The 20665-nt window shown below is 40.6% G+C and overlaps 1 protein-coding gene across 1 annotated transcript in view; it reads right to left on the reverse strand.

Annotated features, from left to right (window-relative positions):
* The window catches only part of LOC122561112 (adhesion G protein-coupled receptor A3), a 522394-nt gene that overhangs the window by 289389 nt on the left and 212340 nt on the right, over positions 1–20665 (reverse strand). The window contains exons 4-6 of the mRNA XM_043712551.1: positions 18350–18421; positions 16744–16815; positions 4773–4936 (exon numbers count right to left, since the gene is read on the reverse strand). Coding sequence (XP_043568486.1) covers positions 4773–4936; positions 16744–16815; positions 18350–18421 — 308 coding nt within the window. The remainder of the gene's footprint in view (positions 1–4772; positions 4937–16743; positions 16816–18349; positions 18422–20665) is intronic.

A 20665-nucleotide genomic window follows, 5' to 3' on the forward strand; every position in this document is an offset into this window, starting at 1 on the left:
GTGTTACATACCCCTGAGACTCCAACCCCCCCCCCCCCACCATACATTTTCCAAAACAGCATATTTATTGGAAATGGGGTAGCCACAGAAGACTCCTGCACTAACTGCCTACCTCTCTTCTCTTTCCTAGAGTTAACCCGTCGCTGTGACTGTATCTGACTTTTCTCCCTTCATATAACTACCATCCATCACACCCCCTTGCTCTTGCAAATTCCTCATTGCCTCTAACTGTGACTACAACCAATTCATTTGATCTGATATGATTCACAACCAACAGCTTTTATTGCAGACATAATCCTTAGTAACATGTAAACTCTTCCTAAGCTCCCACATCCAACAAGAAGAGCATATCACTCTACTTAGGGTCATTTTTGCTTCTTCCAGTCTGCAGACACAGAAATAGCACCATCTTATTCCTCTACAAAACACTTCTCCAGGCTAACTTAATATTTATGGCTTATATTTTTAAGTTTAATCAAGAGACATATCTCAATAAAAGATATAATCAAGAAATTCAATAGTCACTCTACTCGCTACTGCAGACTTACAGCAAGGCCACACTTAAAGCTATTCAACTTATCTGTTTCTGTGCTGTAACCTCTCCCAAACAGGTTCCTCCAAGATCAGTTGTGAATTTCACTGCTTGTTAATTTTCCTGGATGCACTCTGATGTCCAGCGATACATGAATTCAAACAGCAAAAGCGATAATGCGCAGGTTCACTGCTGTGTCAGGGAGCAATATGGGTTTCTTTCTCTCTCTCTCCTGCACCGACCTGACCATGGGCTGCTATTGTCTGTCCCTCTCCCTTTTAAAAGTGCCGTTGTTTTGACTTTTATTTTTCTCCAAAGTTCCAAAACAATGCAACAGCACATAAAACAGTCATTGCTGGAATTTGAGGAAATCAGCAGATGCAAAGGCATGGATGACATTAGTCATCATCCCTGCTATTCGCAGTTCCGCAGCTGAGGTTGTCTCCAGGTCACTTTACAGCTGATGCTTCTCAAGTGAACCACTTGCACAGCATCAAAATATCCAAATAAATTTGGACCTGCAATGCAAAGTTCTAATGGTGGACAGGGACATGAAAGACATAGCTCCAGAGCAGATAACCTTCCTTGATGCCCCAATGTTCAGTTTCTTCATGTCCAATAAGGAGAGTGCTGAAGAATCCACCTATTTTGTCAAGGTTTGTAGTAACATTTCAATTTTAGCAGGCAACCTTAACAGTTTATTGGCCTTTTATATACAAATATTGTATATACAATATACAATGCATAACAAGCATTGAGAAGGCAGAATTGCAGGCACAAAAAACTGTGCAGCTAGAAAAAGCACAGCAGGTCAAGCAGCACCTGAGGAGCAGGAGAGTTGAGGTTTCGGTTTGGGACCCTTCATCAGGACTTCCTCAGTTCTAATGAAAGGTCCCGACCCGAAATGTTGACTCCCCTGCTCCTCTGATGCTGCTTGACCTGCTGTGCTTTTTCCAGCTCCTCACTTCATTGACTCTGACTTTCCAGCATCTGCAGTCCTCATTATCTACGGAATTGCAGGTACCACTTGGATAAACTGGCAGAGATTAATCAAAAGTTCTTACACATTCTGAGGAGGATTTTTGAGGTCGTCTCCAGGTTTCACACAGTTTCCATTCTTGTGTCTGTTCACAGGTCAATTGCTACACAGGTCAGGACACAATGCAGACCAATATAAAAAAAGCCATTTGTATGTACAAGGAAATGTTTGTATAGTGGATCTTTGAAATTAATATTAACACACCCCCCGATTGTGTTCATATGTGCGAGTGTTCAGAAGTCGGACATTTCTAAATCAGGTACCTAAATCAGCTCACCAACAGAAAAATCCACAGGATAACATACATACTACTGCCATGGAGAGAAAGTAAAATATTGCAATGAGTCATTTCCTGGCATTTGCATGTCACATTGCACAAATTATAAAAATCTACTCCTGAAAGTCTTTACAACACAGCTGAGTTAAACTAACTAGAACACGTAACCATTCTGCAAGCTGTTAGTCAGACTGTAATCAATAGACTCTCTGTCATACAGTCATTAACTGCTTTTGTTGCAATAACACATTTGCAAAATGTTTTCTTTCAATCTGTGCTATGCCTTTTTCAGGCATGATACCAAATACTAGTACTCTGACATGGTACAGCCAGACACATGGATTCAAATTACCAATGCACACTTGTGAATTACACGCAATCAACTTTTCAGCATTGTAGTTTACATTTCTTCATGTCAATTTTTCCTGACACTTTCAATTATGATAACAGCAACAGTAACATTACCTGAAAATGCATGGCCTCAAACAAATAGCAAGAGACAGAAAATATTTTAGAATTATTCGACAAAACGCTGCACTGGATCTTCAGCATTGAATCATGCTTAGTTTTGTAATCTATCCAGTATGGATACATAAAATAGTTATAGTGGACAAAATTCCTTTCCCCCCACTGCAATATAAAAAGATTACAATATTATGACTAAGTGAACCGAACTCTGCAGTTACCCAAAAGCCACTTAATCACATACGTCTGACAACAAACCCCAGAGTGAGCATCATGACTTTTAGCTCACATCTGATCAAATCTACATCTGTTTTACATTCTTTTGGCTTCTATCACAGAGATTTACTGCTTCCAAGCACAAATCGTTTTGCACTCTACAGATTAAAGCTAGCCCCTAGAGGATTGAAGTTACGTACAGGAATACATTTTCTTCAACAATTACCTGCAAGATTTTACCCCACTGTGGGACATTGCAACTGAACGGTGACGGAGATAGTAAACTGTGAAACCCTGCTCACTATGAAGTACAAAGCATACTATCTCTCTACCCTGCCCTTCATATAGGCCTCAAGTGTTTCACAGGACGCACAAGATTGCTGATGGGCAGCAGACAATTAAATGGTTGACGGAGTGGAAAGAGGTGTTGGGGTCAGGCAGGTATTATTGTTGGAAGAGAAGGTTTCCTTGGAGAGACTACAGCATGCTTCTACTTCTCTTGGCAAAGAATCAAACAAAATGTAAATCGCATGCAATCATGGGCCTCTTCTGGTTCTGGGGCTCACATCATCCGATGGTCTGGATTCAAACTGTAGTAAGGCCTCAGTTACACAATTAGGATGAAATCTCCACATTTGAATGGATCTTGCTGTCTGCTGGTGAGGGTCCTGACTGTGCTAAAATCAGATTAAAACAAAGTACATCACTGCCCCAACTATAATAATTCAGGTTAAAATCAGGTCTGACAGCTTTAATTTGGATATATATTTTGCAAACTCACAAAATGGCTTCAATTACAATAGCTCTTTGCTATTTATTCATTCATGGGATGTCGGTAACACTAGCTGGGCCAGCATTCATTCACCTTCCCAACTGCCCTTGAGAAAGTGGTGTTGAGCTGTCTTTCACAACCACTGCAATGCTTGAAATGTAGGGATACCTACAGTGCTCTAGGATTCTGAAGCAGGGACAGTAAAGGAACATGATATCATTCCAAGTCAGGATGGGAGGTAATCGTGCAAGTGGTGTTGACAATATTGGCAGATAAATATTTAATATTGTCATGCAACATATGTTTATTGTGTTTTAATGCGTTATTTCCTCTATCTTACAGACCATTAAAAGACTGTCATATGAATATGTTAAGCATGTATTTGCTTACCTACGAGCAGTAAGTTCTCAGTTAATAGATAAATGTCAGTCGTGCAAGTATGAATGAGGCAGAAACACCTGCGCATATAATAACACGGTGAGACACTGAGCTGCTGCTCATTAATAAACGAATAAGTGATTCTTTAAAAATATATTCTACATTTTACTGTTCAATCGCCACATCATTAGCTTTGTAACACTGGATGAGTAAAAAATGACACTCATCCTAACAGTTAAAGCCTGTGAGAAATGCAAGGAGCATTGTGGGTAAAGAATGTAGCAGCTCCACACAAGAACGACAGAGATTCTGGGAAGTGTTCAGCATTTGGGATTTAGAACCATTTTGACATTCAGCAGACGCACGAAAGGTACTCTGTGAAGGATGAAGCTGATGCAGGTTCCAGAGATCTTAACATTTCCTCCTAGTGAAGTTCAGGACTCAATGAGGTGGAAACTGCTTTCAGTTTGCCAACTCATCCATAGTATATTTTCTTCTGGTTAGCCATTTCAGGAAGATGAACAGCTACCTGCCTGTCATTCAGGATGGTCACTGATAGAGCTACTGGGAAATGAGTTGGCACCGTTTGTGTAAAGAGCAATGGATTATTTTTTATCTTAATTAATTCCTTTTCAGTCAAGGAGAGAAAAATGATTCAAGCTGAGAGCACCACAAGAATTCAAGCTTCAAATACCGTCAAGGTTGAGTGATAAAATTGATGAATTAACATCCGTCCCAAAAATGTTTCACTTGACCATGGCTGAATCTAAGTTCCTTCCACTTACATTTTGATAATAAAAAGGCTGCACAATGCACAATTAGAAAGCCCTATAGACAAAATCTCAGCATTCATTAGATTCAGTTTGGCTTAAAAGAGAGATGAAATAAGAGGCATTTCTGCTGAATTTTAACCTAACCGACACCATTGTTTTCTGTGCTGCTTTCTGCAAAAGTAAGGAAATCATTTCATTATCTCAAAATAAATATCTCCACCCCTATGGGCTGAGGTGTCGCTCACTAATTTGAGGCAGCAGAAGCTTTTCCATCATAAACACCACAATAGTGACAATTTTAAAATGAAGGCACCACTCACCACATGTCAATTGGTTTTCCTTCAAAGTTTTGAATGGCCTTCCCTGCAGAGCACTTGGGTAAACACACACAGTTTCATCTGCTATTCGAACTGAAGAGTTTCTGGCCCACTGTAAGAGCCATCTAAGGTTGCAGTCACACATTAGAGATTCAGTGCTAAAGTGCCTGTAAAACACAGATGAATTCACAAATGAGGATGGATCCTTCCCATACATCACTCTGATGTCAATATCTGATACATTAACATTAAGATAATACTGTTTTTCTTCTTCTTGAGTTTCAGTTTCTCTTTGTAACATGCTAATACTATCCTTAATTGAAAACAATGAAGATACTGGAATATAGGTTTGAGTGACAATGATTTACATTTTGCTCATATACATTTATTCATAATTCATAAGTAACATTCTATGTTCTATGTGTCATTCAAATCAATGAACATAACATCATTATTACACAGATCACATATCCAGCAGACTCAAACACTGAATTTTTTCAGGAACTTATGCTGCAAAAAACTCAAGTATATATGAAGCCTTAATGTAAGCAGTCAGTTTGTTTTGCATTTTACTGTGTTTCCAAAGCTGAAGTTGATTTGGAGCAAAGCAGAACTGGTTATGAAAGAAATAGAGTAACTTTAAAAATAAAGCTAACATAACCTGCATAAAATAGACAAAGTAAAATAACTGTAGGCAATATGCTAATCGAGTAAGTATAATAAGATTCGATTCCTGTCTAACTAATCTGAAAATGAAAATAAAATCAATACAAAGTTAATTCATGAAAAAATTAAAAATGCATTTTCTATTATCCTCAGTGTTTCAAAGATAAAAAAATATTTCTTGAAGCACTGATAAATGCAGCAACCAAATAGTCAACAGCAAGGTTCCATAAACGGGAGGTATTTCCTAGTTTCACCTTTAAATGTCTCGCTCACATTTTTGTACAATGCACCATTGACACCAACAACATAACCAGCAGATATTGTTTCTCTCTATCTACCTTCTACGCTTGCCTGAAGATATTGCCCCTTTTCTTTATTAAAAGCTACACGCAGCACTATCTTCTCCAGGCTGGAAAACTGTCGTTTGGAAACACCATTTGTCTAAAAATTGTTTTGTCAAGAGTTTTATTTCATGCTGTGCAACACTTACAATTTGGGTGGTTATCGATGCTCCAGGCAAGTCCTGAGCAGCACAGCTAAAGAGCAGTGCTGCACTACTGGACTTTTTCGAATTAGTTTAGCAATTGTTCCTCAACACTGTTCAGGTAAAAACGTTCTTTTTAAATACAGAAGAATGAGTCTCAAGAAATAAAAGCATTTAATTTTTGTTCAGTTGGCGTGGAACCAGACAGAATGAAAGTGATCAAAGTTTGTTCCTCCTGCAGAAAGACACTTAGTTTTGTGTAAAGGAGATTTTAAATTAGATTGCATCGGTGAACAAGTGGTATTTTCACTCAGTATGAGAGCATCGGTGGCATTTTTCCTCATGAACATTTAATTTCCTACATTTACATGTCCAGGATCTTCAACTAATATTCTATCCATCAAGTGCTGCATTCTTTAATTGATGATTTCAGTTTCAAAAACAAAAACAAAATTCCTATATCTTTCCAGAGCAATTGAGTGGAAGCTGCACTGCTGTAAATGAGCAAAACCTGTAGGACTTCCACTTTCTTCTAACAAGATCAGTGACATGTGTCAGGAGTCTATCCACATAGCATGTTGCTGCATCTTGGGAGGTTTGAAGCATCCAGGAAACAAGCGAGTATCACATCTTCATTAATGGGTGTGCGACTGAACCTGAGGACTCACATTGCTGTTATATCCTAGCACCCCGTACATTTCTGAGGTTACTCATTTTAAAAAAAAAAGCATTAATGCAAACCCACCAAATCAGATTAGGCCTAACTAATTCCAAAAGATTGGCAAGGTGGGAGAAGTGGAGGACATAGAGTCAGGAATTGGCCCATTATCTGCTGATCCATAAGCAAGCTCCATATATTTGACTTTGCCTCATACCTCTTAAAACCTTTTGATAACAATAGTTTATCCATCACAGTTTCTCCATTTTGGAAAAACAGACTTCCAAACTTTTAGCACACTTCTCATGTGGAGGTATCTCCTAGCTTCAAACTTAAATGTCTGGTTCCCATTCTTATACAATGCCGCAACAACAGATATAGTTTCTCTCTCTGGATGTAAGTTTGCTCACTGAGGTGGAAGGTTTCATCACCATACTAGGTAACATCTTCAGTGAGCCTCCGGAGGAAGGCTTTGACCAGAAGCTCAATGAAGATGTTACCTAGTCTGGTGATGAAACGTCAGAAAATGATCCTTCTAGCTCAGCGAGCAAACTGACATCCAGAACTTCAACCTGAGCTATAAATCTTCTCCAAACTCGTTTATATTTTCTATCTACCTTATATGTTTTCCTAAATATATTAAAAACTTTGATCAAATTATCCTTAACTTTCTAAATTCCAAGCTATACAACACTAGTTTGTACAAACTCTCATTGTAATTTAACCTTCAGAGTCTAGGTTTCATTCTGGACAAATAGTGCTGCCATTCCATGAAGGCCAATAAATCCTTCCTGAGGGTTAGTACCCAACACAGCTCACAATGCTCCAGGGATGCTTTATCCATGACCTTAGATAGCAGAAGCATAGAATCAACCCCCACACATTCTTTAGCCTTTTGGCTATTTTCTGTATCTGTTCATGACATTTTATTCATCCATGTATGTGGAATCTTAATTATCTTTGGACCACCACTGTTTCTAGTTTGTTTGCCATTCAGAAAGTACTCTGTCTAACACATTTTAGGTTCAAGTGGATAACCCAGATGGCCTCCTTCTTCAAAGACCGCAATTTCCCCTCAGACGTGGTTGACGATGCTCTCCACCACATCTCCTCCACTATCCGCTCCTATGCCCTTGAACCCCGCCCCTCCAATCGCCACCACGACAGAATCCCACTAGTCCTCACCAACCACCCCACCAACCTCCAGATACATCGGATGATCCTTCGTCATTTCCGCCACCTCCAAACGGACCCCATCACCAAGGATATATTTCCCTCCCCACCACTATCAGTGTTCCGGAAAGACCACTCCCTCTGTGACTCCCTTGTCAGGTCCACACCCCCCACCAACCCAACTTCCACTCCCGGCACCTTGCCCTGCAACCGCAAAAAATGCAAAACTTGCGCCCACACCTCCCCCCTCACTTCCCTCCAAGGCCCCAAGGGATCCTTCAATATCCATCAGAAATTCACCTGGACCTCCACACACATCCGCTGCACCCGATGTGGCCTCCTATACATTGGGGAGACAGGCCGCATACTTGCGGAACGTTTCAGAGAACACCTCTGGGACACCTGCACAAACCAACCCAACCGCCCCGTGGCTGAACACTTTAATTCCCCCTCCCACTCCGCCAAGGACGTGCAGGTTCTTGGCCTCCTCCATCGCCAGACCATGGCAACACGACGCCTGGAGGAAGAGTGCCTCATCTTCCACCTAGGAACCCTCCAACCACAAGGGATGAATCCAGCATCTGCAGTCCTCACTTTCTCCTAATCTCACATTTGCCCAGTAATGTTTGATTTTTGAGGTTTGTTTCTTTATTTTTCAATTTAATAGTAAGAATTACTGTAATGTTTAACTTCTAACTTCATTCTTTCTTTCTACATTGTTCTAATGATTCTGTACCCAGATACCTGTTACCTAAGATGGGGCCTTGTGTGGCGACACTGTACATTTTCACTGTACTCCTTTAGCTTTGTACTTGAGTACATGTGACAATAAAAATCTAAGTCTTTAAAACCTAAATATAGAAATACATTGGCCAAAGTTTTGTCATTTCAAATAATCTATCAAAATCTCTTTGCAATTGTATGTTTCCATCCACTGTGCTTCCAAATGTCATCTATATTTGTTTTATAAGTTGTATTCCAGGGCACGCAGTTAAGTGCCTGAGTCCATATTTCAATCAGATGAACTGCATTGGCCTGTAGACTCTCACAAAGAGTGGCATTGTTTAATAACAAGCAAGACCCCAGTGTTATTTCTACCCCAAGGAATTTCTAGATTACATGATAGTCAAAAAAAACCTTCTAGGTTCAGCACCCAAAAAACTCTCTAATTCCTTGTTAGTTGCCCAGGTATTCTTCATAGAGCAAGCTTTGCAAATTTAATAATATATCTAACTGTGATCAGTTTCCTGAGTTTATTAATAACCAGAGTGCATTTAATAAGCACTTGCATGGTTCAGTTTGCAGAGGGAGCTGACACTGTCAGCCCCACATGTTCATACTGTTACAGATCGCTTATGTTGGTCCCTCAGAGACCAATTTTAAAAAGCATTCTGTCAGAATAAAAGAAAATAATCGAATAATGTAGGATTAAGGTCAGCAGATCATGACACACTCACATACAATCAAACTAAATGAGTGTCTCTGCATTATTCATGATTTGGAGATGCCAGTGTTGGACTGGGGTATACAAAGTTAAAAATCATATAACATCTGATGAAGGAGCAGTGTTCCGAAAGCTAGTGCCTTCAATTAAACCTGTTAGACTATAACCTGGTGTTGTGTAATTTTTAACTCTGCATTATTCATTATGCACAATGTGCATTCCAGGAGCAATTTGTATTTCGCAAGAAACTTGCAAGGTTTATACTTTTATGCACTATTTTAAAAACAGAGTTTGGGAGACAATACTATTCACTGGTTATCCACTGGTTTGCATCAAACAGCAAGTGTTTCTGTAGGAAGCCCAAGGAGGATGTGTTAACCAGCGATTTAACCTTGGGAAGATCGCTGCAATACCAGCTAAGTTCAATCTGTGTTGATGGCAGTTTAGGGGTGACATCACCACCCTAAATGAGATCAATTACTTAATTCAGAGCCGTCATGCTCAGGGTGTCTCAGCTATTCATTGCTCTGATTGAGCTATTAGTTGATCTTTCTAACTTGATAATTCAACACTGATCTGGAGTTCCAACAAAAGATCATTGATCTGAAATGTTCACTCTGGTTCTCTCTAACCACAGCTGCTGGCATATTCTCAGCCTTTCAGTACTTTCAACATGCTCAGTTTTTATTCTTGATCCTTTTCTGTTTTCACCTTTGTGTAAACTGTACATGTCTTTTTTGTGTTTCACATACGTTATCATTTTCCATGTTAAGCATCTGCTTTTTTTAAGACAACCATAAATATTTATTCAGCATCTTCTGAATGCGAGCAATCTCCCATAACTCATCTAGTCAGAGAAGAAGACACTGAGGCATCCCTGCTTAAAAAGGGATTAAGGCAAAAGACAGAAAATTACAGGCCGATTAGCCTAACTCATGCATGGATAAGATCCTGGAATCCAATCTGAAGGATGAGATTTCTGAATACTTGAAGTGTATGGTAAAATCAGGCAAAGTCATCATGGTTTCATCAAGAGAAGGTCATGCTTGACAAATCTGCTAGCATTCTTTGAGGAAGTAACAAGCAAGTTAGACCAAGGAGAGGCAACGGATGTTATCTATCTGGACTTCAAGAAGGCCTTTGTCAAGGTGCTGCACAGGAGGCTACTGGGTAAGATAAGGGCCCATGGTGTTAGAGGTAAGGTACTAGCATGGATAGATGCTTGGCTGCCTGGCAGAGAGCAGAGAGTAGGGATAAAAGGGTCTTCTAAGGATGGCAGCCAGTGACAAGGGTCAGTGTTGGGACCACAACTTTTCACTTTATATATTAACAAATAGATGAAGGAACTGAGGGCATTCTGGCTAAGTTTGCAGCTGATACAAACATAGGTAGAGCGACAGGTAGCATTGAGGAGGCAGGCAGCTGCAGAAGGATTTGGACAGGTTAGGAGAGTGGACAAATGGAGTACAACGTGGGAAAGCGTGAGGTCATGCGTTTTGATAGGAAGAATAGGAGCATGGACTATTTTCTAAATGGTGAGAAAATTCATAAGTCCAAAGTGCAAAGAGACTTGGGAGTTCTAGTCCAAGGTTCTCTCAAGATAAACTTGCAGGTTGAGTCAGTCGTTTGGAAGGCAAATGCAATAGTGGCATTTATTTTGAGAGGACTTGAATATAAAAGCCAGGAAGTACTTCTGAGGCTCTATAATGCTCAGGTCAGGCCATATTTGGAGTATTGTGTACAGTTTTGGGCCGATATCTCAGGAAGGATGTACTGGCCCTGGAGCGTGTTCAGAGAAGGTTCACAAGAATGGTCCCAGGAATGAAAAGCTTAACATGTGGGAACGTTTGTGGACTCAGGGTTACACTGTATGGAGTTTAGAAGGATGAATGAAGATCTAATTGAAACATACAGAATACTGAATGGCCTGGACATAATGGATATTGGGAAGATGTTTCCATTGGTGAGAGAGACTAGGACCCAAGGGCCTTAGAGTGAAGGGAAGACCTTTTAGAATGGAGATAAGGAAACTCTTGTTCAGCCAGACAACAGTGAGTCTATGGAATTCACTGCCACAGAAGGCTGTGGAGGCCAGGTCATTGAATATATTTAACATGGAGATAGATAGGTTCTCAATTGTCAAGGGGATCAAGATTTATGGAGAGAAAGTGGGAGAATAGGTTTGAGAAACTTATCAGCCATGATTGAGTGGCGGAGCAGACTCGATGGGCTAAATGGCCTAATTTCTGCTCCTATGTCTTATGGTCTTATAGAGATAGAATGTAAAAAAGGATCATTTATGGCATTTGTAAACATCAATCCTTCCCAAACAGCTGGGTACCTCAGCCAATATCCCATGGAATATTATATTTTCTTAAATATGATGTTGAATCATTAATGGTGGAGACTTTCAGGATACAGCACATTTTGGGTTGTGATCTTAGGTGATGCTTTGGGGTCAAAAGTTGCCATGAGCTTGAACAGATTCCTGACAGCTGAGTGGCCCCTTTAAAATGTTGGTGCCTTTTCTCTATGATGGTTATGACCTAATTAATTGCTCACTGGAGCCTACTTTCTGTGGGTACAAAAAGCCTAGGTGCTCCTTTTGTTTCCTTCCTGCCTTTTTTTAAATTAACTCCCTGCATGGAATGGGGCTTATAAAAGATTGGGAGGTGAGTGGGAGGGTGGGAGGAGAACGATAGCAGGTGGCGTGGTGGTGTGAGGGTAGGGGGAGGCATGGGCAGGATTGCAGAAGGCTGGAGGGCAGTGTAGGAAGAGGAGATCGGAGTGTCTGGGTGGGATATGATGGAGGGAAAGATGATGGCGAGTAAAAGAAACACGGTTATGGGAGTAGAAGGAAGAGATTATGTGGAATGTTCAAATCCATTTACCCATCTTCACTGAAAATACCCAATACCAACCACGGTAGTGTTCCCAAATTTTCACCCACAGTCGAACAAAGTCTGAGGCATTAAAAACAAAAGACATGGAAAGAGACAGAGAGGGAGAGACAGACAAAGAGAGATGCCTGTCAATGCGACATATGAGCATGGGCTGAGGTTTTGTTCTGTAGAATAAAGTCTCGCCCGAGAATCAGAGAACAAGAGGAGAACCCCCATCTGTTCTGGAGGGCAGTCTGACAGAAACAAATATTTTCCCACAATTGAGATCCCTGGGTCAGAGGTCCCATCCACAGAGAGCTTCGTACCCACCCTCTGTGCATGATCATGGAATGACCCAAGCCACAGTTAATTGGAGACAGGGTGGGATTGAGGCACGAGAATCATGGTAGCGTGGAGGGTCAGGAGCAAGGGCATCGTTTTCAGTAACTACCTCCCTGCCTGATGCCATGTCCCTCAGTTGGGCACAGAGCCCTGACAGCAAGAGACTTTTTGCAAGGCCACTTGGCAAACCGAAAAGGTTTTACTGGGTGGGTTTCTGCAGGTGTGAGGGACATTAACTGTAATGGGGCTTAGGAATTAGGCATATCACCTGATTCTTGTTGGAGATGATCATTTACGCCACACAGGTGTCAGGCAATTTTTCCTGCCACTTTTCAGCCCAAGCCTAGATATTGTCCAGATCTTGTTACATTTGAACAAGGACTGCTTCAGTATCTGAGGAGTCACAAATGGTGCTGAATATTATGCAATCATCAGCGAAAATCCCCACTTCTGACCTTATGATGGAGGGTCGGTCATTGAAGAAGCAGCTGCAGTTGATTTATGTCATAATGTCTCTAAACAGGTTGATTAGAAAATGTCTATTCGAAGAAACACCGACAGAGATGCCACAGAGCAGACATGCCTGACGTCCACCAACAACAATCATCTTTCTCGATGTGAGGTATATCTCTAACCGGTGCAGAGTTTAACCCCCAATTCAAATTCACTCCAGTTTAGCTAGATCAGATTGATGCCACAATCAGACAAATACAACCTCCATGTCAAGGGCAGCCACTCTCCTCTCATTTCCAAAATTCAGGTCCTTTAACCATATTTGGACCAAGGCTGTAATGAGGTCAGGAGCTGAATGGCCCTGGCAGAACCCAAACTGAACGTCACTGAGTAGGTTATCACTAAGCAAGTACTGCTTGATAGAATTTTTGGTGACACTTTTGATTACTGCTGTTTGAGAGTAGACTGACGTGGCAGTAATTAGCTGAGTTGGATTTGCCCTCCCTTTTATGTACAGGATGTAACCAGACATTTTCCACATTGTCAAGTTTATGCCATCGTTGTAGCTGTATTCTAAAAGCATGGCTAATGGTGCAGCAAGCGCTGAAGCACAGAGCTTCACTTTAATTGCTGGAATGTTATCAGAGCCCACAGCCTTTGCGGGATCCAATACCTCCAGCCATTTCTTTATACAATTAGCTGAAAACTGGCACCTAGGATGCTGGTTTGCTCTGGAGGAGGCTGAGATGGATCTTCCACTCAATGCTTCTGGCTGAAGAAGGTTCCAAGTGCTTCAGTATTACCTTTTGCACTGATATATTGGGCTCCCCTATTATTGAGGTTGGGGATATTTGTAAAGCCTGTTCTTTGACAGTGAATTGATTTACTGTCCACCAACCCTCATAACCAGATGCGGTAGGACGGCAAAGCTTAGATCTGATCTGTTGACTGGGGGATTGCTTAGCTTTGTCTATCACTTGCTTTTTACATCGTTTGGCATGCAAGTAGTCCTGTTTGGTAGCTTCACCAGGTTGCCACATCTTTTTCAGTACGCTTGATGCCACTTCTGTCATGACCTCCTGCACTCTTCACTGAGCCAGAGCTAATCCCCTGGCTGAATGGTAATGGTTGAGTGGGGGATATGTCACACCATGAGGTTGGACTACAATTTTGCTGCTGTTGATAGTCCACAGCACCTCATAGATGCAGAGTCTTGAGTTGTCATGTCTATTCAAATTCTGTCCTATTTAGCACAGTGATAGTGCCATACAATGTGATGTAGGCTATTTTCAATGTGAGAGGTTTTGTCTCCACAAGGACTGCATGGTGGACACTTTTGTCAAACTGTCAAAGATAGATCCATTTGTGGACAGTTGGACTGATAAGCATGAGGTAATGTTTTTCCCTCTTGTTGGTTCCCTCACTATCTGCTGCAAATCTAGTCATGCAGCAACGTCCTTTAGGTCTCGAGCAGCTCGTCCAGTAATGATGCAACCGGGTCACTCTTGCTAATGGACATTATAATGCCTCATCAGGAGCACATTCTTATGCCATTGCCATGCTCAGTGTTTCCTTCAAGTGGTGTTCAACATGAAGGACATAGCTTTACACAAACTTTCAGGTAGAAAACATTATTTGCCTCAGGCAAGCTCATCCATTTTTGCAAACAAAAGTAAAATCATTCGGATGCTGGAAACCTGAAATAAAACACAAAGTTATGAGAGACACAGCAGGTCTGACAACAACTGTGGAGAGAGAGAGAGAGAGAGACAGAAAGAGAGAGACAGAGTTATTGTTTCCATCTTCAGAATTATTCCAAAGGAATGAAATTAAACTCAAAATCCTGACTCAGTTTTTCTATCTGCAGATGCTGCCTCAGATCCTGAGTTTCTGCACTATGTTTTAAAACTATCCATTTCCTACTTTACATCTATCAAAGCTAACTCTAGTTATACACAGGTCTAGAAGACTCATACTTATTGAAAAGACTTCTCTTGGAGGAGATAAATCAATGGTTGAACACATGTTGGCAAAAGATGTTGGCCATGGTTTGCAAATGGTACATGGGCAATCAATTAAAAGTACGATGTGATCAAAAAGATCCAACAGGTCTTGTGAAGAAGGCTAACCGCAGAGGTGAGGACTGTGGGGATCAGCATAGTGGGCAATTTCTTGTCTTCACAGAATAAACAATCTCTCGGTGATCAGCACAACATATTCACCGGTAGAAATAACACTACTGATAACTACTTTACTTCCATCTGGCTAGTGATGCACAGTCAAGTCTTGGATCTATTCAAATAAGGAGGTTAAAAGAACTGGTAACCATGGGGTTGGAAACAATAAAAAGGAAGAGTGGGCAATGTTTCAAAGCAGATCAACAATGTATATTTAGCAAACAAGCATCTGTTTCGTTCAAGGAGACACCAGCAAACCCTACTGAAGATGTAAAAGCTGTGGCTCAAGAATGAATATTGCTAAGCTCTCACCGTTGAAAAGCAGAGTTACAAAACTGTGTTTCAGTACACACTAATCCCCTGGATTAGTGTGTACTGACACACTGTGTTTCAGTACACACTAATCCCCTGGAGCATGAGTGTAAGTTAAGGCAATTTTTAGCCACAATATAGAAATATACTATGTCAAAATATTAGAAGTCAAATAATAAATTGGACTTTGAAATGACTAAAATTTTGTAATCCTAAAATCTAAGAACTTGGGAAAGAACAGGGCATAAAGTTATCTTACAGATAGCACTACTACATCAAGTAAGAATTGCCAGTGGGTTTAATCCTTTTTCTTTTTCCGTTTCAATCTTCAACAGTGCTCTAATTTATGTGATTCACCTTCCACATTTTGAATGCATTTTGTACAAAAGGTGATCATGGAATCCTCCATGACTAAAAGACAACCTGACAGGTTCAGTTGTTGCAAGATGTTATTTTTAGTCGTTCAGTTGCATTTATTCTATGATGGCAATCAAGAGTTTCACAATACAAACCACAGAGCCAACCAAATAACACACTCTAAATGGCATACGAGTTCTAAATTTGCTCATCTATTTCACGTAATTAAATAGACCAGCAATTTTGTAGTGGATTCTATGTCAGGACATTTTGTGCTCTTTAAAGGGTGGCCATAGTTCCCATCATGCACTGTGACTAACACTGCTGACAACCTGTTATCCTATAATTAAGTTATAATTAGGAAGATTACGCTAATAATCAAAAGTTTCTGTTCAACAAACCATCACAGAGATGGCACGGTAGCCAGTAGTTAGCCCTGCAGTCTGAAGCGCCAGGGACCCAGATTCCACTCTGTGTGGAGTTTGCATGTTCTCCCAGTGTCAGCTGGGTTTCCTCCAGGTGCTCTGGTTTCCTCCCACAGTCAAAGAATGTGCAGGTTAGGTGGATTGGCCAGGCTAAATTGTTCATAGCGTCCAGGGAAGTGCAGGCCAGGTGGATTACCTACGGGAAATGCAGGGTTATTGGTAGGGACGTGGGTCTGGGTGGGTTACTTGTCCAAGGGTCAGTGTGGGCTCAATGGGCTGAATGGCCTGCTTCCACACTGTAGGGATTCTATGATTCCATGAAATCCCAAAAAAACCAAGATGATTAACTTGCCTGACTCAATGCTACTCAGGCCAAAAACTATTCATACCAGGATTCATGATGCCATTTACTAACAAGAACGGTGGGAAGAAAAGATTCCTAATCTACTGCTACATGACTTAAACTATACCCTTCAAAACTCTTTATATATTTAACTACAGTAAGACAAACAAAAGCCTTAGTACATTTATTTTGGGTAGAATAATATAGGCAGAATAAACAAAATTCAGAAGAATTTCAGGTAATGAATGGTATACTCACAAAACTTTTAATGCGCTAAGTTCAATGAACAGTCCAAGAGGAAGGGTTGAAAAAATGTTCCCCGACAAATTCCTGCAAAAAAACCATCAATTTTACATTGGCATCAGTATACAAGGCAAATTGGTTGTGATGACGGAGATAGTTGGGGAATCAGGAATGAGAGTGAGGTCAAAGCAGGGGAATTGTTGCAAATTTGCGTAATATTATCATTGAATACAAACACTTAAATTTACTGTTTATCACTAGGACTGAGACATTAATGGAATGAAAAGGTGAAGTTCAGTTCTTTAAGCCCATTACTTCTGGAGGGCAGATAGAATCTATTCAAATACATCCAATTCAAGAAGACTTCTTGAAGTTTGTGTCCAACTTGATTGTACCTTAAGTTTCCATCTAATAATGGATTATTGAGTTAATTATAAGTCAAAGAAAATTTTAATATTAACACTGTCAGTAACTCAATTGGAATAAACCACCATTGTCATTTGTTTAACTTTCAAATAACTCTAAATACTTCGATCAACATTCTATAGAAAACCTGTCATTTACAAAATACCTTTTCACTAATTGCAATAAATTGATGTTTTTGATATAACATACATAGATATAATACACAAAGGTGTACATATATAAGAATTAGAACTTGCTAATAATTCACTGGAATTATTGAGCTACAATGGGGACAATGCACATTACTGGGCACTAGGATCATGACATGCAATTACCCCACAGACAACTGAAGTGATGCAGGTATTTCACTCTGCTGTACAGCTGCAAGTTTGGTTCAAAGAAAAAGCAGTGCTCAATGAGCACCCCTCAATGAGGTGTAGCCAAAGTAGACCCTACTCCTGTCCATGGTGGAGGCAGTAGTGTGTTCCTTAATGACCCAATAAGAACTCTGATGAGAGCTCTCTTTCCCTGCTCAATCAGGTTTCCCCACGCCATCTCTGCTCCACCTCGAAGTCATGCTGCAGCCTAAGAGGAACTGAATGAGTGGGTCAAGGTGTTCTGCTTGATGCGTTTCAAATCCACAGCATTTCAAAAAGTCCCTTCTGAACACATATTCAAATGTATTTGTTTAAAAGCGGGGTTCAACCCAATCTGAATGGCACAAAATGGCAGGTTGGCCATAGAATCAGCATTTGCCACTAATTGATGCCACAGTCTGTCCAACCTGCAAGGTTCCAGTGCCTCTGCTCTTCCTGACATGGTGACTAGGGCAGGTTACGCTGTGCCTTTTTTTCATCTCTGGAACCAAATTCTGTGGCCATTTCCTACAAATCTGCAGCAACACATCTATTAAATCTTCATTGTCATCATCAAAACATCAGTGATATACATAGCATCCATGTATCTCCATTCTTAAGTATCTTTTATAGCATAGTTATTTCTGACTCATTATAATGAACTAATCTAATCTTAAAGTGTTGGCCGAAGTGATGTTTTAACCATTTCTATTTCTGTGGCATTGTCATTACTTTTATGAGCAAAATTACTTAAAACTAAGCTTGCCCTTAAATTCTCAGCAGATTGAAGACAAAGATTCAAAAAATATTGAAGAGAACCTTCATTAAGTGACTAAAATAATTAAAAGCTATGTACTTACAGCTTAGTCAAACTGGTGAGGCCTGTAAATATCTCAGGACTCAGACATCCTATCCTGTTGTTTGACAGATCTCTGCAAACAGAATACAAAAGAATTTATTTGTGAAATATGACTATATGCTGAAACATGGCAGTGATAGAATAAGTAATGTGGAACAGAGTGTGAGAAAGCAGGAAACTCCAGAGATAACATTCATGGTCTAAATGCTCCCAAGTTAGATTTCAGACAGTTTGTACTGAAGCTACAATAACTTGATTCTCTGTCCCTGGCAAGATGAAGGGCAAACTCTACCTGGTAACATATCCCTCATCATTTTTTCAGTGGCCAGTGCATACTCACATTGATCAGCAACAGGGATAGCTGAGTCAATCCTGACTACAGGCAGCTGATAGCAACATGTCAATCTGTCGATCAGGAAGCGAGATGTTTGTATGGCATGAGGCTGAATGGTCAGCTGCCACCATGATGGGAATCAAAATTTAACAGTACCAAAGAAAGAGGACAGGTAATAAAAGGGGAAAGTAGGTCTAGGAAGTGGTAACATGAAAAAATTTACAGAATGATATACAAATATGCAAATATTTAGAAAAAAACTTTGAACCAACTCAGATTGCAACTTGTGTTGTACCGATACAAATTGCGAAAAAGCACATGCACTAAATTATAGGGACTGTCTCTCTCATATAACGATAAGTAAGGATTTATTTACATTATCCAGAACCTAGTGATCTGGGCCAATCAGATATCGGAAGTACCTTGAACAACATGGGTCAGGATTTCTCAAAAGTCCCAAGGTGCTGAGCCCAATCAAATTGCCTGTAACTTTTAGGCACCTGATGGACAATTACCCTACATTCAGCACCCTCTGAAAATGTGTCCAATTCTGAACTAAAGTCAGAGACTTTGGACAATTCAAACCAACCCTACCTTGATCATGATCCAGGAAACATTAGAAGTTCCAATGGCTGAGTAACATTACGACTGATCATCAAATCCTCACTGGAGAATCCTCCCGAATCCAGAACTATTCCTTCAATTCCCCTTTAACTCCCCAGTAAGCCCAGGATCTGACCACAACCTAGACAACAGTCTCCCTCCACAGCCACCAATCTGTCCCTGAAAACCCTTGATAGGAAACACACTCCTGTCCCTCCAACCCTATCCTTTAACCAACCCAATTACCCACCCAAAACCATGACTCAGCCTCTCTGCCAACTGAACTTATTGTTTAACCTGGCCTGATTATCTCCCAGCCTGCCTACTTCGCCAGACTAACCCCCTCCTAGTCATACCCAACCCACTACCAATCACCCAGCTTTACACTGGTACAACCAGTCTAACCCGCTCATCCCATGACCCAGCTCCTCCCTGATTCCCCAATACCCAGATTGCCACTGTTATGAAACGTCACTCCCTTTGACCTGACCCAACATATCAACAAATACATCCTGTTTCTTCAACCACCCATATGTAAACCTATCATCTTGTTTCAAATGTATCTGGCTTAGCAGAATTAGCAACAGAAACATCAGGTTGAGCTGAAAGCAATACTGATGAAATGGACAGACCAGAAAAAGAAAGGGGGAGATGCACAGTGCACACATCAAGGAGCGGGAAATCACCCATGAGACAATCGGTTCAGATATAAATGCCGAGCAGTGCTGCTCCTCTGAAAAAACTGAAGCCAAAATGGAAGCAGCAAGTGGAAGAGGTCCAGGGTTCAACAAAAACAAAAATAAAAAAATGTTGAAGAGTCTAAACAATGATTCAATCAGGTTATAAAGGAGAAAATATATTGGACCATCAGAAGGCTAAAACTTTAGAAGAATACAGTTTATAACATCATAGCTTCAAAATGAACCAGAAGATCTTAAGGAACAAAACAGCAATTGCTAAGAAGGTGTGCATTATTCCCATTAAGATGACTCACAGGCTCACTTAGTACTTTTAAGGAGTTAGGAGGGGAATGTTGCATGTCTACTTTACCTTTGAGAGATTTTACGTTTAAGGATTCCATCTACTGTATGTATTCAATGTTGTATGAGGAAGGAGATGAATGTGCTGTAGACAAATTTGCAGACAGCACAAAAATAGGTGGAAAGCAATGTTGCAAGAGGGGTCCAGACAGTTTACAGAGAGATAGTGACAGGTTAAGTCAATCTGACACGTGGACATTATTACGCGTGTACATGGCAGGTACTCATGTGACTCAGCCAACACTGTCTATCTTATGGACTTCGGGACAGGCAGCAGAGGAAAGTGGCCGAGCAGAGGCTGATAGCTAAGTTCGGTACGCACAGGGAGGGCCTCAACCGG

This window comes from Chiloscyllium plagiosum, chromosome 22, assembly GCF_004010195.1.
Source record: "Chiloscyllium plagiosum isolate BGI_BamShark_2017 chromosome 22, ASM401019v2, whole genome shotgun sequence".
Classification (NCBI taxonomy): Eukaryota; Metazoa; Chordata; class Chondrichthyes; order Orectolobiformes; family Hemiscylliidae; genus Chiloscyllium; species Chiloscyllium plagiosum.